The sequence below is a fragment of the Heliangelus exortis genome, chromosome 1 (genome assembly GCF_036169615.1).
Source record: "Heliangelus exortis chromosome 1, bHelExo1.hap1, whole genome shotgun sequence".
In the NCBI taxonomy this organism is placed as follows: Eukaryota; Metazoa; Chordata; class Aves; order Apodiformes; family Trochilidae; genus Heliangelus; species Heliangelus exortis.
This window is the reverse complement of record NC_092422.1, coordinates 166,946,234-166,971,659: the sequence shown is the minus strand read 5'-3', so window position 1 is coordinate 166,971,659 and position 25,426 is coordinate 166,946,234. Positions and strand designations below refer to the sequence as shown.

General features: G+C 40.7%; 1 protein-coding gene across 2 annotated transcripts; it reads right to left on the bottom strand.

The window, feature by feature from the left end:
* Positions 1-1,700: 1,700 nt before the first annotated feature.
* Positions 1,701-24,397, bottom strand: SLC38A4 (solute carrier family 38 member 4). Of its 2 annotated transcripts, XM_071733522.1 has the most exons (17): positions 24,222-24,313; positions 21,629-22,787; positions 19,860-20,098; positions 18,893-18,983; positions 17,501-17,616; positions 14,325-14,398; positions 14,095-14,187; positions 13,780-13,861; positions 13,606-13,688; positions 13,435-13,493; positions 12,778-13,059; positions 12,580-12,659; positions 11,344-11,444; positions 10,244-10,368; positions 6,666-6,810; positions 5,639-5,736; positions 1,701-4,246 (listed from the first exon to the last, which is right to left on the bottom strand). In XM_071733522.1, the coding sequence occupies exons 3-17, from the start codon at positions 19,976-19,978 to the stop codon at positions 4,145-4,147; spliced, it is 1,650 nt and encodes a 549-aa protein (XP_071589623.1). In that variant the 5' UTR covers positions 19,979-20,098; positions 21,629-22,787; positions 24,222-24,313; the 3' UTR covers positions 1,701-4,144. The 2 variants fall into 2 exon arrangements, with proteins under 2 accessions (XP_071589623.1, XP_071589624.1); XM_071733523.1 differs by lacking the exon at positions 21,629-22,787 and having other exon boundaries at positions 24,222-24,397.
* Between the last annotated feature and the right edge of the window lie 1,029 nt (positions 24,398-25,426).

The following is a 25,426-nucleotide window of genomic DNA, read 5'->3' as shown; positions in this document are numbered from 1 at the left end:
CAGGTGTGGAACAGGAAGTTACTTGAGGTATGTTCCATATCCAATTCTCACATGTTTTTTTGGTAGCAGTCTTTATCACTCAGGTTCAAGCTTTAAACATTTGTAGCAAATGATTATTTTATTAACTCAAAACATACTCCATGAGGTTTATTTTTCAGGGTGCTACTGGACAGCACAATACGTCACGAAAATATTGACAGCATTGCAAGAGCAGTGCTGAGGCCAAAATCCAGGGGAGGAAAATCTGTGACCCTGTGCTCACTCTGGACCCTCAGCCAAAGCATCTGGGCTGCCTGGGCTGGGTGTCAGGCCCTACAACAAGTCCACCTTTTTGAGGACCCAGCCACCTGTGAGGATGGAAGCCACGAGCTGTGACCCCCAGAAGCCAGGCAGGTTTCCACTTGGGTCTGCTTGGGTTCTGCCAGAACTTTGTTCTAATAGCACAGTTTCAGTAAAACTGCCATTGAAATGCAAAGTCAAATGAATGGAAATTTTCCACCTATAGCACCAACCAGGCCTCTCAGTGAGTAACTGCTGACTTGCTCTAATTACTATTATGTCAGCCATTGAGAACTAGCCAAGCATGCCAGAGTTTACTGAAAACTAACACCAGAGACAGCTGCTTTGTGGCTTATCTAGGCCTGCTGCCCTTCTTTCAGATAGATGTTGTTTAACATCATCTTTGATTATTTATGGAGGGGAGAGGACTTTTCTCTCTAATGAGTGTTCCTTGTTCTGCCACTTTTCAAATCCAAAGCCATAATATTTATTCATTGTTTCTATTTATTTTTCTTCTTTTTTTTTTTTTTTTTTTTTTTTTTCTTTTTCTCCTATATTAGCTCTGGCATTCTTGTCATGTCAATTTAGTGGCACATCTCTGTTACTGCTAAAATTTCTAATATATTTTCACTGCTTTCTTTTTGGATTTGTCCAAAGTAGCTCTTCCTTTTCTCTAACTGCCTTCATTCACTTGCCACAGTTTTAACTGTTTAATCAAAACAACCTCTTGCCACAAGAAATGAACAGCTAAAGCACCATCAAGACAGAACAAGGAGATACTGGAGGGGATTAGGAACAGCTAACGAGAAGGAAAGGAGAAAACTGAGGAAGATGTTCATGTCAGAGGGGTGGAGCAGGCATTTGGGTCTGCAGTGCTTCCCTCATTAGTGGGCAGGTTACAAACTCTGGCTGGCTGGGTCTGTGAGTGTGGTTCTCACATGAGCTCATGGGTGCTGGAGTGGCACGTAGACCAGTATATTCTGGGCTCTTATTATACACCAGACAAATATGTAACAGCAGGAAAACCTACAGCTGCAATGATAGGATGTATTTATACAGAAAGCTACCATCTGGCTCACTCTCCTAATAGTGACTATACTTAGCTGCTATATGCTCTGAAGCACAAGGCATTCAGTATCTCTCAGATAACCCCACTTTTAAAGCCAGACATTCTGTACACAGTAATATCTATGTAGCTCCATGAATAGCTAGAAAACAAGGTATGCAAAATGATTATTGCATGAAGGGGCTGCCATCTTGCTTGTCTGCAGACACATGGATACAGAAATTTCTCTCTTAAAGGGGAACGCAGGTTTAGTGGTACTTGTGTTAAGGCTCTTGGATAGACTCTGATGGATTTAAAAAAAAATAAAAAAATCCCTCTTCTGCTAGCCTAAGAAAGAATTAAAAAAAGATCTAGAGTCTTTGAAAAATTCATTTATTGTATATTCATGGATGGTTTTGTAATAAAAATCCTCACAAAGCTTATTGTCAACATTACAAAATGAACAAGAAACTCCAACATCCACCATTCCCAGCAATGCTAATAAGTTAGTGTGCAATATTACCCCTACTCCCAGTCTGTGGAGCAGCTGCATGTAGCTGTGACCAATATATTTTAACTTGAAAAGTGGAAGTTTTGCAGACTCTCTACCTCTGATTTGGACACCAACATTTACGTGCCTTGAAAAGGCAGTGAGTTATTCCATTTTTCCAGAGCATTTCTGTTGCTTTTCTTGATATCACCTGTATTTTAGGTGGACTGCAGAAATTCCTTAGTCTCTGTGTGCAGCTGCAGTCAGGATATGTGCTTTTGCTCTGAAGTAAGTATGAAGTTACGGTTCAGATCTTCCAGACATGTAACTCTCATTAATGAGAAAACAGAAATGAGATTAAGAGAAAAGAGGTGTGCGGGTGTATTACTAATAGCTCTAGTCCATGTTAAAGGTCTTTTAAGTAATAATGCAGCATTATTTGTATTAGTCTGCTTGAAATAGACCAAGAGATTATTGGCACCTTTTTCTTTAAAAAATGCAAAGCCAGACTTAGCGTTCACAAGGAAGCCTGTCCTAGTATATTAAGGATACAGTACTCAAGTGAGCATAAAATCCTGCTCAGAAAGATAGCAGTTGGCATGGAATCTATATTTGAATATGCTTTTCCAGTTAACCTGCAAGTATATACACATTTATATGCACACACAGAATTTAGCGTGAAGCTGAGGAGTGAGCAGAGCCAACTTTTGTGTGCTTTATGGCTTTCTGAGTTCACAGGTGTGTGCTCAACAGATTTCTAAGCTGGAAAATAAAAACTTCAATTACATGAGCCTGGATTTGCCTAAGTGTGTTCAGACCAATAGTTGCACCTTCCCACTCCTTCCCTCTGCTGTGGTGCTAATGTGACTTCTCTGGCTATTTTTCTCTGGTGTGTACAGAGAGCATATGTAGTGGTTACTCCACCACTCAGCCAGAACTGCAATCTGAAGGGCACCTTAAGCACTATGCAACACAGAATTTGGCCTTTTTTTTTTTTTTTTCTGTCCTGCACAGCTGCACAGCACAATACATTTGAAATTGTCAGCAATGTCTTTTCCTTTGCATACTTTAATTATGTCTGTTGTGGAATACCAGTGTATGCACAGGCAAGCAAAGGTACAGCAACTGAGCACATTACCCAGATGTGTGGTGTGCAATGGTAATCCAGAACTTTGAGGCATCTATTAAAAATTCTCAAGAGGGAAACATCTTGCAATTTATTGTAACGTAAGTAGTAAACACCTGAATGTGTTTTTACACAGGTAAAAATCAGGGCTTGCTAAAGGTATATTTCAAACATTGCTGAATACAAATGAACCTTTTACAAACCCACTAATCCAATATGTTTTCTTCAAAACAATATTAAGTGTATAGCTATGAAAACAGAGTGACACGTAAAAAATTTTTCAAAAGTCATTTGCCACAAAGTAACATTTTTATAACTAGAGGAAAACAAATATTTATGTACATAAATACATGTATTTTTATATATAGCAAATTACAGTTTCCTGCACTGAACATTTATCAAATACACAAGTACTGAACAATACTGGATAGGGTGCTTTGCCACACCTTGTGGTCTCCTTAAATTCCTGTGAGAATGGAAGACAAGTTTCTATGGAGGATACAACTTGTTCAGTGATGCAAGCTCACACAAGAATTAAAAAAAGTAAAGAAAACAAACCAAAACAAAAACCCACTGTAGAAATTCTTGACCAAACAGGAACGCTCACCTGTTCTTCAAGCACACACCCCAGCACGGAGACTGTGCCAGAGAGCTGTATTCTGTATGACAGCCATCACCTGCTGAGGGTTATGAATTTGGGCAACAAATCTGGTCCACTGGCTTGTCAAAGCCATCATTTTTCTGACAGACAGGTTGATAGGGAGCAGTCACCTTTTAGATCCCCTACAGAAACCGTACCCTTTCTCTTGGAGCTGGGCAGCCACTCCCACGAGCTTCAGGTAGAAAACAAGGCACTGGCTGGTTTTCTGGCCACTGTCTTTCCAGAGCTCTGGGAACTGTGGTTATTTATCATGATGGGAGAGGTTGAAAAGGGCAGCACCAAGGTATTATTTAGGACTATGTACACAGTTATTTAGGCTTTGAAAACAGAAAGCATCCACACCACACATTTCGTTTCACCTGGCCAGAAGTGCTAAACTCAGGTTCCTAATGCATAAATAATGATCCTTAGTGAAAAGGGTGATGTAGAGTCCATTGGGTTACTAGCAGTTACTAGCTAGGAATAACAGTCCTATTTAGGTGTCCTTCGGAGCACACAATACAAATATTTATGGTATAAAAAGCACTTGGTTTTCTCCACAGGTTAGTGATGTCTGAAACTTGGGGAATTGTAAATCCAGTCCACTACAATGAGAGTCATACTCACAAACATGAAGATTATGCCAACTATGAGGAAAATTAGAGCCTGTAATTGGAAAATTAAATTTTGTTAATAAAGCAAGTGACTGAGCAGACTACACTTCATAGACTATCTCATGTTCATGTAAAACCATGGCCTGAGTTTGGGTCATTCTGTGTCATTAAAGTCCAAGTCATGTCATACAGGGCTACATTAATCAAAGTTAGTCTTGTGTGAATTTCAGTTGAAAAGAACCAGGCTTTATACGACTAGATCTTAAAAAAACACACTTCCCCCCCCTCACCCCATCTATGATTAATAATACAAAATATAAATATTTCTTTTAAAATTGAACAATTTTCAATGGATGATCATTATCTCTGATATTATCAAGAACAGCTTCAGAGTTAATCTTTTTCATCCTTATAAGACAAGTAGGCAAACTCTCTCTTCTCTGAAGGCATTTCAGTTTGTATTCAAGTGATTCATGTGTTTGTAGTATCCTTTGCTCTAACTGGGCTACAGTTTACCACAATCTGTCCACACTTAACAATATTCTGCCTCACAACACAAAGATGAATACTGTACGTGATCTCAGTGCAGGGTGTGAAATTCTAGATGTGCCCATCACACAGCAACATCAAGAATGAACAAAGAGACCTGAACAAATCTTTGCAGCCTCTCTACAACAACAGCTCCCAAAGTGTTTGTCAGAAATCATTTTATGATAACAGATCCTTTATACTTGCAGTTTTTATCGGTTGAACTTCCACTTCCATGTCTTTTGTGAATGTGAATATAGATGTATATATGTGCATCCATTTACATTACTTACCTGTATGTATATTTTGTCAATAACTTTTCTGATTAAATTTTCAAAGGACATCTCCTTGGTGATACTGATAAATGTGCAGATAGCTATTGATGTTCAGGAGGAAAGGTGGTGTTGTGGCATCCCGGTATAAACACATAAATAATGGACCTCCATATATGTGTCGTGTAGATTTATGGATCTATCTCAGTGGGCAACTCACCATTACTTAATTATCTCTGCTATACAGCTCCTTTCTTAACCTTGACCTCAAATTTTCCTGTTCATTCACAACTGGCCTTCTGCAGTGAACTAACTACTCCTTATAGACTGTCATGATGTAATCCACGAAGTTCAGGTGTGAAGCAGAGTTTGATGGGATTAAATAAATGCCTCTTTCTAGTGATTTAAGCTACACTTTAACCTGATGCTTACTGTTGCATACCAGAAGGTGTAGGATGCTAAAGGCTTTGCCTTGTGAAGCCTGGCTCTCAAAGCTAAGGTGAAACACTGCCTGACACTGTGAGACACTCAAAAGACAGACATTTCTGAGCAGATGATGCAAGTTAAAGATCTGAGTACTTGTGACCAGCAAGAAGCATACCCCCTCCCATGCTTCCTTTTGAAATTGCTGTCAGCTCCCTTACCCCAATCTTCTGGGGAGACTTCAGGGGCTCCTTCTCAACAAGCCGCAGGTAAAAGGCAGAAGGGAGGATGAAAATCAGCATGGTTGCTGAAGAGGCACCTGTAAGAGAAAGCAGAGCTGAGTATTGTGCTGTCTGACACATAACCAGTATGGTGAATGTGCAAAAGAGAGCACGTGGGGAGGCAGCTGCTCTTCCAGGCCCAGCTACACAAAGGGCTCTCTCTGTAGACAGCATTCCTGCAGAGCTGTAGATGTCCAAACACTTGTTTGGATGCTGGGCCCCCAAAGAGTGCACTTTTTACCAAGAAAATTTGTTCAAACTGGTGTGGGTGCCTGTGGTACTGATGGCTGCATGTGAGTGAAACTGGGGACAAACAGCCACTGCCAGGGGGAGCTGACCTTGGAAAGCAGGTGTCAAAAAGAGGGTGGATGAACTGTGCCCTGGAGTGCCTACTCCTCTCCTCTGGGCAAAGCCCAGTGCAGTGGTGCTGTGTGGAGTACAAAATATGAAAAAGGCAAGAACTCCATGGAGGTGCCTTTCTCAAGAGCCTCTGCATCCCTGAGTCCTCAAGCAGCTCAGAGCATGAAGGCCCTTCACAGATCTCTTTGCTCAGAGGCCAAAAGTGACCAAAAGAAAGGGGTAGGGACACAGCTGTGAATGTCAAAAGATATGTGCCTCTCTTCTCCTTTTCATAACATCACAGTTTGGAAGTCAATAAATTTTGACTGGGCTATAGATGCTCAAAAAAACCAAAGTTGATTTCCCTCTCCTCCATATGCTCTAAATGACCTTTTTATCAACATGCGAATTCCTTATACTGGGATTATTGGGTTCCTCATACAGGGTAGCAAGTTAGGTAGCATTTAGGTCTGTCATCTGTTTGTGAATTTTTATTTCTCTTTTAACTTTAATCTGTTTCTATTAATCTGCTGGAAAACCAAACTGAGATTCTCATTCAGTCCATGAGTGGAAATAACTTCTGGAAAGGATTAACAGAGTAAACAAAAAAAATATTTATGAAACCTACCAATAAATCCAAAGATGTCTTTAATAGTAGGGACAAAAATTACAAGCAGGTTATTAAAAGCAAGAATTACTGCTGCAATCAGGAAATGTCTTATCCAGCTGAATGGCCTTCTGGGAAACAGCAATGCACTGATAGATGAACGGATCTGCAAGATGAAAAGCAGCAGGGAAAGTAAAAAAAGCTATTAATTTATCTTGGCTTTTCACTTTTATAAATGATCATTGCTAGTTACTTTTGCTGTGAGAAATTCTGACTGAAGAAATGTATTTTCAGTCTTTGATTCCCTTAATGCAGTCTCACTCGTAGATTTTTGAGAACTGGGTTCACAGTTTAATGCAGAAACTCAAATATTTACAGTGTAGAAGAAAGTCAAGTAAATAGGGTGTAAAATCAGGGACACAAAATCTGTTCAACTGGAAGGTGCTGATATCTGCAAAAAAACCCTCAAAGAAACCCCCACTATTAATGCTAATCAGCTGAAAAAAATGCATGGGTGAAATTTGACTTGCTGTATTTCTGAACCTGATCCCTCTGAAAATCCCACCAGACTTACGTCATTTACTTTTGTGTAACAAAGACCGAGCTGTTTTATTTCTATTAAATATACAAACATACACACACACACAAAAAAATATATATGTGTGTGTATATATATATATATATAAGCATATTTTTCAATGCCATTTGGAGATTATTGCAGGAGATTCTTTTTGCTCTGCTGCCTTTTCACAAAACACAGAATTTTGTTTTTTTTATCAGCAAAGATGATAAGTAAGGAAACCGTCAACTGCAAATCCCTTTGGTGACAGGAGATAGTGTTGCTCAGGAGTACCATGATTAACTTAAAAGATTCAAAATGTAGAAGTTGAACAAAAATGTTTTTCACTGAAAAAAGATAAAACCCCACTTCTGTTGTGTTCTTCTGTTGCTTTGAAATAACAGCTGTTTCTGGATGAGTTTGGCAATTCAATAAATGTATGGGATACTGGCTGATGTGGACCAACCACTTGAAAACACATCCTGAATTTTACTTTTTATATTTTTTATGTTTTTTAGCCAATATTAGGAAGAGGGAGGCAGGTTGCAAAAATTTTGTAAGGCAGTGTAAAAGAGCTTTATTCCACCAAAGAACTGCTGCCTGCATTCTTGTTCAGTTGTCAGCATCCTGGGCATTATCCCTGCTGTGCCACAATACTCAAAATGAAGCTATCAAACTGAAGTTTTCTAGTGACTAATGGTACATAGATCTAGATTTATTATTATTTTTAGCAATGCAATGATTTATTTAAAAAAAAAAGAAAAAAAAAGAATGAACTCTGACTACTTCAAGAAAATGGATGAGGTAGTTAATAAAAAAGCAGCTGATAAACTATACTGCCCATTTGGAGTAATTAGATCTGCTGAGCTGGCTGTCCTGATAGGCCACATAAAATTGTTTGACATGGTGGCTTACAAGCAAATAATATATTCTTGGATGTTCTTTTAATAGAGCAGTTAGTGAAGCGGAATGTGACTGCAAAGCCTTTGGACACTATTCAGGTTTAAAAATTATTATGCAGAAAGCTAAAAATGCAAAATGCTACATCTGACAAGGAGAAGCTTTTGCAATGCCCTTAGCTTCTTTTCCCATGAAGAGTGGTCAGTTAGTTGAGACTAATGAATCACAGAATATGCTAAGTTGGAAAAGACCCAGGAGGCTCATTAAGTCCAACTCCTGTCTCTGTGTAGGACACCCCCAGGATCACACCATGTTCCTAAGAGCATCATCCAAACATTTCTTGAACTCAGGAAGGCTTGGTGCTGTGACCACTTCCCTGGGGAGCTTGTTCCACTGCTCAGCTGCCCTTCTGGGTGAAAAACCTTTTTCTGGTATCTAACCTGAAGCTTCCCCAATTCAGCTTCCTACCATTTCCCTGAGTCCTGTCTTTGGTGATGGGAGTTAAGAAGTCAATACCTGCCTGTCTCTTCCCTTTATGAGGTCACCCCTCAGCCTCCTTTTCTCCAAATGGAACAAGCCAAGTGACAATTTAAGCATTTAATCACTGGTTTATACGTGACATTTAAGACAGAGCACTGGAGTGCTCCCAGCTGGATGAACTGATCACTCTGGGAGCTTTACACCAGAACTATTTTTTTTTTTTTTTTTTTGTAGATAGCCTTGAATGGTGATCAGTGCTCTTAAGTATTTGTCAGCAAGCCTGGAAACAGTACCTACGTAGTTCGTGTTTGCATCCAGGACAACAGAGCAACAGGACCCAAGTGTTACTGTTCTCACTGGATGGGAACACTTCAGTGTGATGTGGATTGCTGGGGGCCCCACTGACAGTGTGATGCTGGGCTTGTACATGCTGTACAAATGGCACACCAGCCTCCCAAAACTTTATGACCAGGGTCAACTATTTTCTTCCCTCCTGTGTAACAGCTCAGGGAAAGCACAAGAGACACTTAGAGAGCCTGCACGTCTGCTTTTCAGGTGGAGATTGATCCCAGAGGAATGTCAGTCACAGAATCATATAATCACAGAGTGGTTTGGGTTGGAAGGGACTTTAAAGATCATCTGATTCCAACTCCACTGCCATGGGCAGGGACACCTCCCACTAGATCAGGTTGCTTAAAGTCCCATCCAACCTGCCCTGGAACACTGCCAGGAATGGGGCATCCACAACCTCCTTGGGAAACCTGTTTCAGTGTCTTAACACCTTCACACTAAATAATTTATTCCTAATGTCTAACCTAAATCTACACTCTTTAAAACCATTACCTCTTATCCTACTGATACATTCTCTTATAAGAAGCCCCTCCCAGGCTTTTCTGTAGGCCCTAAGTACTTGTAAGTAAACCTGTAGGTACTAGAAGGCCACTATAAGATCTCCCCAGAGTCTTCTCCAGGCCAAGCAACCCCAACTCTCAGGCTGTCTTCATAGAAGGGATGCTCCAGCCCTCTGATCATTTAGTTGTATCTCTCTGTCCCTGTTACTATGGCTAGAGTGTTTTTCCTTGTGAACAGCACCTAGAAGCTCCAAACTTTGCTCAAACATGTGGCTGAATCCTGACTACCTCAGTTTTCTGGCACTTATCTTCCCCTCTCTGACCACAGAGTCAAGCATGTAAGATGTGCACAGATCCTCTGTCCCTCTACCTTGGCAGCCAGGCCTGGAAGTCCTGCACTGATTGTGGCCTTAGTTGCATGTGTCTGCCTTGAGCATGGATGCTATAGTAAGTGCCTATGTCTCTCTTAGGAAACCTTGTAAATGGTTCCAGTATATCCCCAAGCCTCCAGTACTTCCACTGCTGCTCTGATAAATATAGTACAGAGAGAGCCAGAGAGTGACAGGACAGTTGTTCCTGATTTATTTCTGATTTGTTTCTGAAGACAGATTTATTTCAGTCTTTTGAATTTTGCAACCCTAACTACCTGAAGTCCTTGCTCTGGTCAAACTTCATATGAGAAAACAGAACCTCCCGAATCAAAAAGCAGGCTCATATTTCTTCAGTGCTAAAGTTTGTCTGTGCTGAGTACATCAGGTCAGTGTATACAGGCCAGCCCTGATTTCAGCTGTAGCTGAAGTGTTACTTACAGGGAAAAGGACAATGGGCACAGTCAGGGTTACAGCCACCAGCACTGCCAGGCGCACTGACAGCAAGAGGGTATCGAAGGTGTACACTTTGGTGTATGTATGAAGTAGCTCATCTTCAACTTCTCCTGTGAGAAGAAAACAGAAAGGAGTTAAATCATGTAAGCAATATCTGCACATGCAAAAAGATCTTTATACTGCAGCCAGATAAGATTAGCTTTGGCCCAGCTGCTGTCATCAGATATGTGGTATGGAAGAGGAATTCTCACAGCATGACCAATGCAAGTTCATCATCCACAGATGACGAGGGAAATACAGCTCTGAGGTGATGCTTTGTACTCCAGTAGCTCAAATTACTTTCTTTAAGTCATTAAGTGGGTATGGAAATTCAGGTAAAAATTATTTCCCTGATACAAAAGAGCAAGCAAGCCGCTGAACTGGGTACAGGTTCCTTTGCCCTCCACCCAGGTGTTCCAGCTCTTAGACAGAGCCCTCCTGTCACTGCAATAGAGAGCAGATTGTGCTGCATCATTCAATTCTATGCTGTAATGGAGGAACTAACAAGGTAAAAAGAGGTGGCGTTTGCATAAAATGTTGTTTTAATTCAGGGACTGCTCTGTTTGCCTACTGGTTAGTCAAGCTCATTTTTTTTTACACTAGAATGATTTGCACCTGTTTTTCAGCATACGTGAAGCTGAATTAGTGGCATCAGAGCCAGGGTGGGTAGCATTTAATAGTGTCGTGTAAAACTGTTGAGCATTAGAGTATTTTTAGTACAGTCACTCTTGGCCTTTGCCAAGGGCTAAATTTACAGCAGCTTGTTGTCTGAGTTCACATAACCAAGAGATATATGACTGTCCCCTAGTAGGTGCCTCTGAGTCTCTCATGGGTGAGGATCTTGTGGCCTGGCAGCTGGATAAGTCCCACTGGGACTCCTGTGTAAACTTCAGGAGTTTACACACTGCATATTGTTTGAATAATGCATACGCCTGGATTCAGGCCCACACAAAATACAGGACCACGTGAGCCTCAGCATGCTAGAACTACCTCACCTGCTTTAAAATGACAGGGAAAATACTGCAGAGCCCAGGGCTTTGACCTACCGTAGAAGGTAAGGTATCCAAAGAGGGCAGCCAGAAGATACATGATCAGCATGCCAGTGATGGAGATATTTGAGACATTCTGCATCCGCTTTCGGGAGCGGCTGAAGTAGGGGAGAGAGAGTAACAGTGATAGTCTTTTAAAGTCTCTATTTGTACAAGAAGTACTCTGAAGAATCATAGCTCTACTGACATCCACTCACTGCCTAGTAAGCTTACAGCAATTCTACTGTTTATAGAGGGCTGCTTACTCAAAGCTTCACAGCTCAGTGCAGAACAGAACAGACTTATGATAAGTGTGTTGAAACAGCGTTCCCACTGCTTAGTGACAACTTATAAATGTGACACTGTGTTCTGTATATCGTGATTTATGTACTATCAGTCTCAAAAGGTACATTTAAAATTAAAAATGGAGTGTCTGTAATTACGTGGCTGGTAACAATAATAGACAAGAGCTTTCAGTAAGCACTAAGTGAACACACACCCCCTTATGTCTACATAGGGTTGTTCTGGAGGTTGATGAACCTCCTGGAGGTCAAATCCTTTCTTTATAAGTCCTTTGCTTAAAGATTTAGTGTAAAAAAAACCCCACAACACTCTTCAGTTTATAGGACCTGGAAGGTTATTCCCAAGTCATCTGAGGATTTTTATTTCTTCTGAAGTTAAACCTGCTGAAATAGGAGCTAATGGGTCCCGGCCTCCTTGAATTTTGCAGCACAACCTCCTGTAATGCAATTCTTGTTGTTGAACAAACGCTCTTTCTTAGTCCTTCTCAACTGTCAGCTCTGTGCTGATTTAAGAAAGGGTATTTGAGTTTTGATATTTGATAAGCAAAGTATGCTGAGTGAGAAGTGCATGTAAGACAGCCAAAACAATGACATCCCAAGAAACTTTGAGAATAAGCAGCAGCTGACCCAGACACAGAAATCATTAAGATATTATTAGAAACTAGAATGATCTATATCAATTCAATGAAGTTCCCTAGGACTGTCAGTTCAAAGGACTTTCCAGATTCCTTCTTTCCTAAGTAGATATTGTTCAGTGCAGCTACCTGAATAGTGGTTCTCTGTCACCAATATATGACTACTAGGTCAAAGCAAAGCCAGTATCTGCTCACTGTGGAAACAATAAATCAATAGCAGGTGGGTGTCTACACACCAGCAGTCAGGGCAGAACACGTAGAAAGTGATCTTTAGCTATGGTTAACTGGAAGTATGGGACAAAATTGAAGAACCTTACTCTTTCAGTTCACTGTATATTGGTAGCACCTCAGGGTGGCATACGAATGCAAATGCCAGGATGGGTATTGTATAGGCAGTCTGTAAAATAAAGCTCCCATTAGTAAGAGTGGTCACTGCTGTACCCTGGACTTTTTGCAGGCAGCAGTTTAGCTGTGGTCTGAATGTCCAAAAACAAATCCTACAGAATCTCCCTTACCCGTGAGTTGAACACAAAGTACTTTGGCTGACAAGCATCACTGACAGCATCACTGTGTGCTTCATATTCGACACCACTTTGGGGAGAGGTATCTTTTGGCTCCTCAAGGCCTGGCAAGTGCCCAGCTGTGTTGTCCATCATGAAATTCACACCAGAACCAAGAGACTCATTGGATAACATGACCAGGTGCATTGGCACTGTGCTGTTGGTGGCAGTCCAGTTTTCAGCCCCGTGGTCCATGATAGGGAGAGGACAGGATATTTGGGATTTCTTGAAGATTACCTAGAACAGAATAGATGATATAATCAAAAGAGTTCCACCATAGGAGGCTGTACTTACACTGAGGGTGTGCCAGCAGAAATAAAACAGGCACACAGAAGAGAAAGGGGAAAGAGATGGAGCACAAAACCAAGCGTGATGGCTCCTGATCCTCCTGCAAGTATTTATTGTTACTCTGCCTCTTTTGTTGTCCTGCTTTATTTTTTATTCTCAAGTGGGGTTTTTTTGTGTGTGTTTTTTTGTTTCTTTTACCAACAGGCTTGTTGATTTGATTCCCTTGCAGGTTCTATTTTAACTTCCCCATTAAATTGCCATAGTAAGAAACATAACAGCATTGCACAGTGTTTGCTTAGAGACAATACCCAAACAGTCACCTACCACACTGACAAAGAAAACCATACAGGTCAGCGAAAAACCACTCGTGTAACCAAGATAACCTGCACAGCAAGAAAAAAAAAAAAAAGAAAAAAAGAAAAAGAGTTCAACTACATATCAATTCACAGTCCTAATAGAAATGTGAAATGAGGTTAACTGGGGCATTAAGCTTACCCAGGCTCTTTAGAAGGGAGAGGGGAAGAATAACTGCAATTGTTACAAGTATGATGAGGTAGTTGCCATTTAGGTACCATTCTCTAAAGAGGAGGAATAAATTTAACAATTGTTATCATTGGCATCAAAGTGAAAACTTTTAATCTGAGGTTCAGGCTGGGCAAAGGTACCTACCCAGAAGTCTCTTCAAGTTTCATAAATGCTCTGATCACTTCAGGAAGTTCATATTTAATAATAAAGAGGTAGCTTGACATTGCTGAAAAAAAACAAACAACAACTTTAGAGAAAACAGCATAGTTCCAATAGAAATTATTTTTTTTTAAACAATAATGCCTGAAAAACATTGTTTCAGGAAACCAGTTTTTGCTGAAGTAGAGGGATAAATTTTGTTCAAATAACTATGTGACTATGTTCCCTTCATATTCATAACTTCTGTAGAAAACCACAAAAATATTAGAAAAGGTTTTCCTGAAAACGTTTGTCTCTTACCTCCTATGTTCTGCATTGTAATTGCAATGAAAACACCACACTTCCCAGGCCAGCCAAATGCCTTTTCTCCCAGTTTTTCATATATTAATGATCCTGAAAAAACCACACAGAGACACAAAACCACAAAAAAAGAAACATGGGCTACTGCATTGGACAAATTTGATGAACAACATTCTGAAGTAAAATTCATGCATGCAGCAGGGACTTAGTCACAGCCTTAATCCTTATACCTCCTTCTTTTGATGTCTTCAGTAAGAGGTGGACGGAGTAGAGTGACAGGATTGCTACGCTGAGCAGCAGAACTCTGCAAGGCAAAGGAGAAATCAGAATTCCAAGAGGACATCAGAGACACTCAGTTGATTTCAGCAAATGCTTGTTTGTTCTCAGGAAGCTCAGCGTGTAGTTTGCAGCAAGTTTGTGCTTTGGGCTTCCAATGCTGATTGCAGAGATGCCAACTGTAGCTTTGTGTTGAGTGCAGTTGCACCTCATGCACCCCAAAAGACCCTCAGGGCTTGTTTAACTGCAGGTAAGTGCCAATTCTGTGTTATATCACAAGGACAGAATCTTACATCTTAACAAGAATCTACTAAAGAGATTTCTATGTCAAAGTCAAGTTTTTGGTCTCCTACCTGCTCACTGATCTTTCATTTTAATCTCTCTCCTTACTCAGAACAACCAAAAAAAAAAAAAACCCCAAAGCATAACTATGACAACTTCAATGCCAGCTTCTGGCTCTGGCTATTGACTACTTTTGATTTCTGCCATGTCATTGGGAAGATGTGGAGTTTAGCTTGAGATGCCCCCTTTTCAAAGTACATCAGAAATCTTGCATAGTGCTAAAGCACAATGTGACACTTGAAAACCTTCCCTTGCAGCACTTGCAGCCTCCTCTTGTAGCCCAGTCCACTTGAAGGCACTACTGGTGCCTGAATTCATTGATTCTGATTGCTGCCATGATCTTTCCACACAACATTTGCATCTTGTATGATTTCAACTACCTGTTTCATGCAACTGCTAGAGGAAAACATGGTTTTGTGTGACATTTTCAGGGCTTAACATCGTGGGCAGCATATCTTATTACTATAACTACCTTGCTATCAGCCTGCACAAGTGTTGGTGCAGAAAGGGAATTGATGATAAAATGACAGAGTTAGTAAATACTGATGTGCCTCACTCCATGGCTGAACAGGAGGTTGTACCCACACCTTCCACTCCACTGATAACGTGGTTTTGTATAGATAAAGCAGGCAATGGCAGATAAGTTCATAAATGAGATACAGTTTTAGAGGAGGCATAGGTCCTGGGGTCAGGTGATGGGGACCAGACCATCATATTTTTCTCTCAAGTTTCTTTCTCCAAGGGACAGACAGCACCAGAGACTTCATGTGAACAGAGTTGCCTTTCATGCTGTGGGCTCATGCAATATGATAAGAGGGGATCATGTCTGAGGTCACAGCATATCCTGATCCTTCTGGATCAGGGACACCATGTTGCACCCATTCAGAGACATGGTCTCCATGTTCTGACACATTAGGTGTGGAAAACCAAAGCCAACATGGTTGCACTTGCTAAATTGTGCCAGGCAGCAGGAGTGATGCTCCAGTGTGTGCTCTGTGCCACTGCAAACCTCTCCCATGGGAGAGGAGGGTATAATGGGAACTTCTGAAGAGCTTCTGGGTTTTAGGAATGCTTTTGCTTTTGCCCTGTAGAACATCTTCCAGCAGGAGAGCATTTAGGCAACATGAGATCTGTAAATCTGAAAAAAATTTCATCAATGTTGCCAGCATCATTTAAATTAAAATTAATGTCCAACAGGTTCCATTTAGTAGGTGGGATGTTTGTGTCATGCTAACACTAACATGGTCTGTGAAAGCAGAGGAACCTCCAGCAATTGTAGGCATGCCGTGGAGGTAACAGTATCCCCACACAGTTTTATACTTTGAAATAAAACTTTCTCTACCAGAAGGGAGATTGTTCTCATGCAGAAAGTATGGAAGCAGGACAGAAAAAAAAATGAGCTATGGGAGGAGACATCTTTGGTTCTTGCTGTTTAAGACTCCTTAGGGTTGCTTTAACATTACTCCCTGGTTTAGTATTGCCATTTGTACTGCCATTTAGTACTGCTAATGTCATTAGGCTCAAATAAGTTGTTTTTTAGCCACCTGTGTGAACCAACAAAGACTTAAAAGTAAAGATATTACAAAGGTAATGTATTTTATGTTATTTTATTTATTTTATTTTATTTTAATATTTTTTTCTCTAGTGAAGCTTTCTTTCCAGTGGTGATTTATGATCATACTAGTTAGTACAAGTGCTCAGGGAAAGTTGGAGAAAAAACAAAATGCATTTTTCAGACTCTTATGCAGTCAATTTTAGAACCAGCTTCCATTTTTCAATCTGCAAATACTGTATCTAAACAATCTGAGTGCAGATGCAGGAAAGTACTTCTCCAGGAAAGCATTTGCATCTACAATTAATTTTCAGTTAAAAATTCTATTGGCAAGAGAGGAGGTGTTTCTTAGCAACTAGAAAGTAAATGTAGCATTTCAAATGCTGTTGCTGTCTTAGTTACACCATCTCTGGAAGAAAGAAGCTGTATAATGGTAGCCATGCAACCTGATTTAAAGCCTTCTTAGATTTCAGTAAAGTAAAACAATGGCCTATTCTCATACAGTAGTGTCATGATGAATTCCAGCCTCATAGGGGATTAAAGTTAGGGCTTCATTTAAAATTAAACCCAGTTATTTAAAAAAAGGGAAAACAACTTCTTTTTTACAATCTGTCTCATTTTACAAGGTTATCCATAGAGCAAAATCTTCATATGGCTACCTGCTCCTGTCTATCAAACCCCATTTTGCATAGATACTGTACATCAGCCACATACCAGTGCTGTCTGTGCACATTGAGTACAAATAGACTTCAGGGATCAACACTGAATCTGGATAAATCTGTGAATGCCTTGACATTCAAAGTGTTCTGCTATTTCAGTCTTACATAAAATATTCTTCCATATTTTTCCATTTCTACATAGTGATTAGGTGGTGGGGATGACGTAAACATATACTTTCTGGGTGATTTATTTCCCTTGTTGAATTCCCATACTGCACCAACAAGATTGCTGTTGTTATTCTAGGACCAGTATACTGTTCTTCCCCTCTGGTTTTTGACTGCACAATATCAATTCACAGTCATGTTCCTGACACAAAACAGGGCTAAACTGAAAAACAAATTATTTGTCAGCAGTGGACGGTTCCTTGTGGTGCAGATAAAATGTTTTCATTACAGATGATCTTACAAAAGTTTTCAGCTAACAAAACAAGCTTAACATACCTCTCTAACCACAAAAAAAACTTAGCTCCAGCTCACTGCTTATATTCTATTTGTTTTTTTTTTCCTATGTACTTACACAAAAAGGATAATTCCTGTGTTTGCCATGGCATAGGAGAGCCCTAAGATGCCACTGCCCATAATGGCATTGCTGAGATTGAATGAGGACATTCCAAAGGAAGCTCTGCCCCGGTGCTGTTGTGAGCAAGAACAGAAAATGACAATTAAGTTGCACTTTACTGAGCACAAGAGACTAATTGTTCTCATTGCTAGTTTCCCCTGTATTGCCCCCTTGATCCTTAGAGGTAGAACCTTGGAAGGTTCCTGAGCCCACAGGTCCTCGCCACCATAAGGAATCTCTTTACCTCCCAATCCAGCTGTGAAAATAGGTGTTCACCTCTTCTCACTCTCCCCTTGTCTTTGTCAGGCTACAGCCCTGACAGGTGACTGAGGTGATACAGCCACAACTGGCTGTGCTGGCCAGCCTCAATAGAATTATGTGCTGATATCTGATAGGTTTCCCAATGATTGATTTTAAAAATTCTGATTATTTTTTTAAAGTAATCCAATTGATTTGTGGTTTTTTTTTCTCCAAGTATGACATGCTTCTTTCTGTGAGGAGATAAAAGTGTGTCTGTCTGGAGGGAAGGAAGAGGAAGGTCTTTGTGACTCAGAATGGAGGCAAGAGAGCACAAGACAAAAAACCCAAAAGGAGCTGATGTGTGTGAGGGGGAGATGGTGTGTGAGGGGGTCACTTCTTACACCAAGTGGAAAAGAAAGGTGTGGAATATGGCTCTTAATTTTATCTTGCAATCATGAATAATATTTTTTTTGTTTGTTTTATTTCATCAGTCCTAATAAAACCTGTAACAGGTCTAAAAAAAAAAAAAAAAAAAAAAAGGAATCCTTTCTTTTCACCAAGTTCACAAAGTTGAATCCTAAACAGAGAGATACCCACACATAACCCAGGGACTGGTGCTGTGCTTCCCTCTGCATGTGGAGTTGCCTAAAAGTCATGCTGAGTGTGTAATGCCCAGCTCTGTAAAGCCAAACATGACTGTCCCTGCTTTAAAGGGATGTGGATTCATTTGCACTGATGCTGGAAATTGAACAGTAAAAGCACACAGGCACAAACAGTCTTGATATAGGAGTAACAAAGTTTCTCTGAAACAAATCTCCTGTCAGAAATTCGGGTGCAGCCCCAGCCCTGGCTGAACAGCATGGGTGAAATAACATGAGTGCTACTGAAGTCCAAGTATGATTTGAGAAACTTATTACTTGTTTAGGAGAGACCCAGCTTTACTTGTAAGACAATAGAAAGGGTTTGCTGCACTTTAGAAAATGTGTTTACTCCTCCAAAGCCAAGATTATGCTGATCAAGCTCCAAACTAACTTTGTTTATTGCAACATTTGGAGAAAGATTCAGATCAATAAGACACCGTAATTAGTCTTAAAAATTAATAAAACTTACATATTCTTCAGTATATTCTTCCAATTTCTTTTTACCCAAATATCCATTTGTAAGGAACTTCTGGCTTTCTGCATCATCACTTACAAATGGACTGAACATGAAGAAAAATAAGAAGATATTAGATAAACTTCTTGGCACACATTATGTTCAAGCAGTGACTTATATCATTAGTAGAAACTTTCCTTTCACATTATAATGAATATTTAAAACTCATTCAGAAAAAAAATCTCTTTTCTTCTGTAAGATTTTCATGTCCAATGGCAGGCTTACTAGATCTTTGCTTTGCACTGAGATTTAGTTTGAAACCCAGCAATCTTGAAATTCTATCTGATTGGAGAATCTGGAAAGTAACAATTCCTTGCTGCCAGCAATGTGCTAATGCTGAGCACGTACTTCACATCCGAGGAACCAAGTGCCTTGCTGAAGATACATTCTGGGATGCTCAGCAAGCTGAGAGCTGAAGGCTGGTGGCTGCTTTTGCAATGTCCCAGTCAGGCCCCCCAGATGCTGGTGCTATGGTGGGTCCTGCTGGAGATGCCTGAGTCTCCGTTGTCCCCTCAGGAGCACTGGAAAAACACTGGTCCTCTCCAGGGCTGAGGCACAGAGGCAGCATGCTCAGGTTGCACTGCCCTGGTAATGTATGAATTTATGTGTGGGACTGGAGAGGTTGGAAATTGCCAAGTGGGTGCTGAGGGCTGAGAGACTGCAGAGGTGACTCCAGGTGGCCAGCAAGGTGGACCCTAGGTGCTGGGCACATCATCCTCCACACAGAGAGCAGGCAGTGCTGGTGCTGTGGGCAAACACTAGCTGAGCAAACATTATCACCATTTCAATTCATTTCAATCCCATCATCTAAATGTAGTACCTAGGGAATGTCTTGAGGCCCAGATGCCACTAGTGAAGCTTGGTTTTTTTTGATTACAGCTATCTAGTCTTAAGGGGAAAACCTTCCCATTGAAATGCTCACCTGCTAATTGCAGCCTTTTCTGAATCAGCCAGCTCCGGGTAGTTGTCTTCAAGGCTTTCCCCACTGTTGCTCTGATCATCAGGTTCGATGTTGACCTTTTGCAGCTCCATTCGATCCATTAGAGCTATCAGCTCTTTCCAGCACACACACACTTGCTCCTTCAGGGTAAACAGCACCAGCACCCTGCCACCTGCTTGCGGGTCCCCTCTACCATGCGGGGACTGTCAGAACACTCTGTTCTGCAAACAAAACACAACAGAACTCATTAGAGTTTTCCTCAAATTAGATAAACCAGTATGAATAGTTTGGTTTGTGTTTGCTCTTTGTAATAGCATTAAGAGAGGGAACGGTTGCAGACTGGGAAAATTCTGGGCAAGCACAATGTCCCTTTATGTGCCGGCACTTGGCCCTTTTGTCTCCCTTGAAATGGTGAAGAGTGAAGTGGCCAAGGGTTGCACAGGGATGTTCAGCATCTGCCAAAATTACCAGGCCAGAAGAAAATAATTTCTTGAACTGCTGCTTTTGAATATCCAGGGGATGGTGATGCAGAAGCACTTGCTGTTAAAAATGGAGTATGTCAAGGCTTCCCTAATACTGCTTCAAAACATATGTACTTTTCAGGGAAAAGCTCAGTGTTTCAGATCATTTGTTGTAAGATTACTGCTGTCATAGATTTAAATGTTTATAAGATTTACCTACCCCTTTCACTGGATCTGATAGAGATGAGCACCTCTGTAGGAACCCTCCTTACCTAGTTAGGAGTTGCAATTCTGGCTATATATATATATTACTTGTTTTAAATATATTCCTGGTTTTAAATATATTTGTGGCTAATTCTTACTTGTCCCACAACTAGAAATTCTGCCTCACACTGAATTTTTACTGGATATAATTTTACACTGGACATAAGCCTGACTATCTTTGTACTTGTTAGAAAAATTACTGCCATTTGAAATCTTACAAATAAATGCTCAGCTCTCTGTTTCTATATGGACCAAAGGAAACTTCAAACCAAAGTTACAAAGAGGATTTAACCTCTGAGATTTCAGCAGTTTCACATTACCAGTCACATCTGCAGACACAAATTTACATTCATTTCATCCTTCCCAGATTCAAAAGGAAAACACTGTGCAAGAAATGTTGCAATTTTAGAATTTTTTTCCTTCCTGAAGAGATTCCTTGAGGCATCTTATATCTCCATCTCACAGCTTAGGAGACCAAGGGGCACACAGGTGAAGGGAGCAAGCACAGAGCAGGTGTCACATTGCTGGCACCCCTGGGGCCAGGATTGCAGCCTCCTGGCACCCTACCTGCTACCTTGCAGTCAGCACACTGGTTGGATCCATCACATTTTTCATAAATATCACATGCTAAATGTAGCCCAGCACTGTGTGATAGCAATATCAGAAGACACCACAACAAATAATTTCTATGCCTGGCCTTTTGTAACACTAAACCTGCAAATATTTAGTAGCCTTTTTACTGTTTTGCTTTTATGGATGTGTAGGTCCTCACTTGATAACAAGACCTTCACTATCCTGGTCACACACTGTTTTTAAGAATATCTACAAACGTATTTGTAGTGGCAAAATGTTAGGGTGCACGTGCTTAAAATGTAAATGTAAACTTTAAATACCAATCCTGGAGGCTAAAACTGACTCCAGGCTAGAAATTACAGTCAGCTTCCTTGCTTCTTACTAAAAATATTCACCCAGACCTGACAACTGAAAAGCAAAAGCAATATGACAGTGCATTAGGAGATTTCCTACCGGAGAGAGCGGCTGTGTTTATTCCATTCTGCTGCCGTACAGGGAGTGTGTGTGAGGGGATGGATGAGTAACTCGAGCCTCAGGGCAGAGCCGCCGGCACTCGCATTCCAGTGGCCGGGAGGGGGGGGGTTCTGCCGGTTTGGGACATGAATAACTCCAGGAGACAAAAAAAAAAAACCAACAAAAAACCAACCCCCAAAAAACCTACCCCAAAAAACCCCCAAACCAGCTGAGTCCTCCCCACTGTAGGTTTCATTCACAGAACCATCCTCGAATGCAGATATTAACCTGTATATGGAACAGTGTTTCTAGTTCCTGATACTTTATTTTTAATCTGTGGTGTAAAAGTCAGACAAATCTGACTGTGCTTAGCCCTGTTCTGGTAAAGGGTAAAATTTCTGCCTAACGCTTGTCAGAGAAACATCTTTTCCAGAAATGGCAGCCCAGAAAATGCAGATTAGGAAACCGGAAAAGTAAGTAAAAAAATTGCAAGGAGTTAAACTGTACAGAGATTAGGCTGAGGAGAGAAGTCTGTGCTGCCCAGCAAACACAATTTGGAAAGGGGAGCAAAAATTGATTGAAAACACATGTTATAGTGTAAGAATCATCTGGACATTGTCCTGTCAAACATTTACACAAGTAGCCTGACTTACGGGTGTCACCTCAAGAGGCCGTGGAATTACTGCATGAAGCAGTGATTTGATTTTAATTTTTAATTTGTGAATTCCTAAATGACTTCTGCTGGAGGTGTAAAGCCTCAAGTGGTGAAATTAAATCTGCTGAGAACCTGATTTCTTACAACTGTCACTTTCGAGGATGTAGAAAGGTAAAGCCCAAGGAGTCTGAAAACCATGTGTTGAAAGCCAGTGGCATAAATGTGGGCAGGATGAGACACACTGGTACAGGCTCAGCATTAGATTCAGTCCTGCAATCACTAATAAAGATGGTTGCAACCAATGGTGCCTTTGAACTTAAGCAGAAATTGGCAGAGCTGGTCCTTGGTGGGTGGAAATCCACCTCTACAGGTTCCTAATGCTGCAGGTACTGAAAGGCTCAGGAAGATGTTGAGGTAAGGGTAGCACTTGTTCTCTATGAGCAATGTAGAAGGCACAGAGCTGCCACCCCTTCACCCAAGGAGGAAAGGGGGTCTCTGCTCAGCCTGCAAGATATTATTTAGAAAAAGGGGATGCACTAGCTGCCTCTGTTTAAATTAAACCCTGCCTACAGCAGAATCACACCCATGTCCATGGCCTGGGCTTGTAGGTGGGTGCTCAGTTGCACCCTTGCAGGGGTTCATGCCAGTTGGACCTCTGGTACTGGGTGAAGGCCAGGCACTAGGACAATGATGGCGTGACAGGACACAGCTTCCAAGGATGGGCTGGCCCTGCCAGAAGCTTAGCACATGATATTGGAGTAGAAACACCAAAGTTCATCAGCTTTATCTTCCCTGGAGTTTCATGCTTTCTGCTCCAGTGTTCTGAATTTGGTGCCTAAACCCTGTTTCAAGCATTCAAACCCATCACCACTTGCCTGGCTTCCTTTCCCTACAGAGGAATTTTGTGAGTTTGGAAATAAACAAAAAACTCTCCACTTCTTTCTTCTTCCCTTTAGTTAAAAATCAGTAGGCTTTCCCCTTTTACACAGAATAAAAACCTCTTAGTGCTACCACGTTCCTTAAACTTGGCTTCCTCGCTCTGATGGTTTCTCTGCCTCCTGTGGCACTGGACTGGGTAGAAAAGATTCTCCTTAAAGTATGGCATTAAAGAGGAAATACTGGTTGCAAAAGTTTCACCTATTATTAGAAGGAAATTATTTATGGCAATAAAACTATTTTTCTCTTTAATGATAGAGTACTGTTCTGCAGCATTTATTAAAAAAGGGTTTTCAGAAATGAGTCAGAAAATGATAAAATTTTTGGTATCTGATTTCACAACATTATTGATTTCTGTCCAGTCTGCAGTTTGGACGTTAGGAGAATGGACAGCCATGGACCAAATAATGCCAGGTCACAGATGTGACAAACATTTTCATGGATTTTGCAGTATCAAGGTTTGTAAGCTCTGCCGTAGTATCTGCTTTAGCAGATTTTGCAGGATTCTCCATCTTCATGACAGTGAGTTTATAATATTATTGTTTATGCATCTATTTCAAAACTAAATGAGTGCTATCACTGAGAAATAAATAATTAAAATGAAAAGTTTGCTTTCAAGCAAGCTTTTTTCATTTATTTACAGTGATTTTAGCCAAGTAAATCAAGCCTTGGAAAAAAAATCCCAGAAGTTAGCCAAGGGCTGCAAAGGAAAGCAAGCATTCATTTCTTAATTCCCTGGTCAATTTTAAACACCTTTTGCTGTGTCTTCGGTTTCTTCAGTTTTGATTTGCTGTACACAGATAAAAAAGGAATAAATTTCCTTCCTGAAGAAACACCAAAGATCCTTGCCAAAATAAATTACCATGTCAGTAAATCTTAAGGAGCCCACCCTTCACATATTTAAAAAACAGTTAAATTTCTAATTCTCAATTTTTAAAAGATTTAGTCAGTGTCTAGAATACCTTGATCATAACATTGTAAAGAAAAAAGCTGTAGGTTTACCTCTGAGTCAAGCAGGTTTTCTTGCTCCCTTGCTAAGCAGGTTAGATTTTTTAGGAATTGCACCTGTGATGAAAAGTTTGCTCATGTGCAACCTAGAGCAGTTGGACAATGATTTAAAGACAAATGGGACTGTATCAGATGAACCAATCAACAGCTGCTACACCCAACAACTCCCTTTGACAAACTTGCGTCAGCTCTTTTTAAAAAAAAAGGGGAAAAAAAAAAAAAAAAAAAAAGAGGAAAGGTAAATCAGTTTATTGGAGCACACTGAGGGCAAACATCTCGGTTACCAGAGCTATTTGCTCTCTGAGCTTAGTGCTGTTACAAAATGCACTTCCACAAAATGCTTCACTCGGGTTAGATCACGCTTTCACTTGATAGTTTTGATTTTTGAACGAGGAGCATGCATTACACTTGCAGTAGCACAAGAGTAATTAACCTGGAAAACAGGACCTGAGAAAAATGGCCAAGGGCTTCCACATTGCTCTTATCCCTGTGAACACAGAGCTACATCTTGCAATTGCAGAGAGGTGTGTGTGGCAGGACTTGGTCAGAGGATTATGATTTCTAACAGGATGCTTGACCTGTGCCTTAGTTTTCCAGTTGGAATATTTACCATAATTTTAACTGTGGAGGTATATGTCAAGTGACAAATGCCATTTGCAATATAGACCTGTAGAGTAGTATTTCATTGCCTGTGATGTGCCTGTAATTTTGTAGAATTTACCGCCTTTTCTCCAACTAAACTATGACCACAATTAAAAACCCAAACAACCCTACAGCCCTCCCTCCTGTGTAGGCTGTGTGATCAAGGCCCTCAGACTAACCTGGCTGTAAAGGCAGGAAGGCAAATGAGGGGATGTAATTTTTAATTCTTACAGTATCCCGTGGAGCACTTCAGACCTCTTTAGCTCAGGCTGAGTGACAGCCTGTGGGCTGCCTGCTTGCTGCCAGCACTGGCTGTGGTGTGCTGTTTTGTAGTTTCCCACCTCCAAAAAAATCCTGGTTCCAATATAGACTCAGACAAGTAGTGTAACAAAAAAAAGCTCTGTCCTCCTCAGTTCTGCATTCCCGTGAAAACACAACTGACTGTAAACTCCGTCATGCCATATGATGCCAGAAGTAGTACAGTCCAAAGATTAAGAAGTACAAAAGGTCCTATCTTGCTTTAAACCTATCACATAGGTGGAAAAATAAGAAAACTT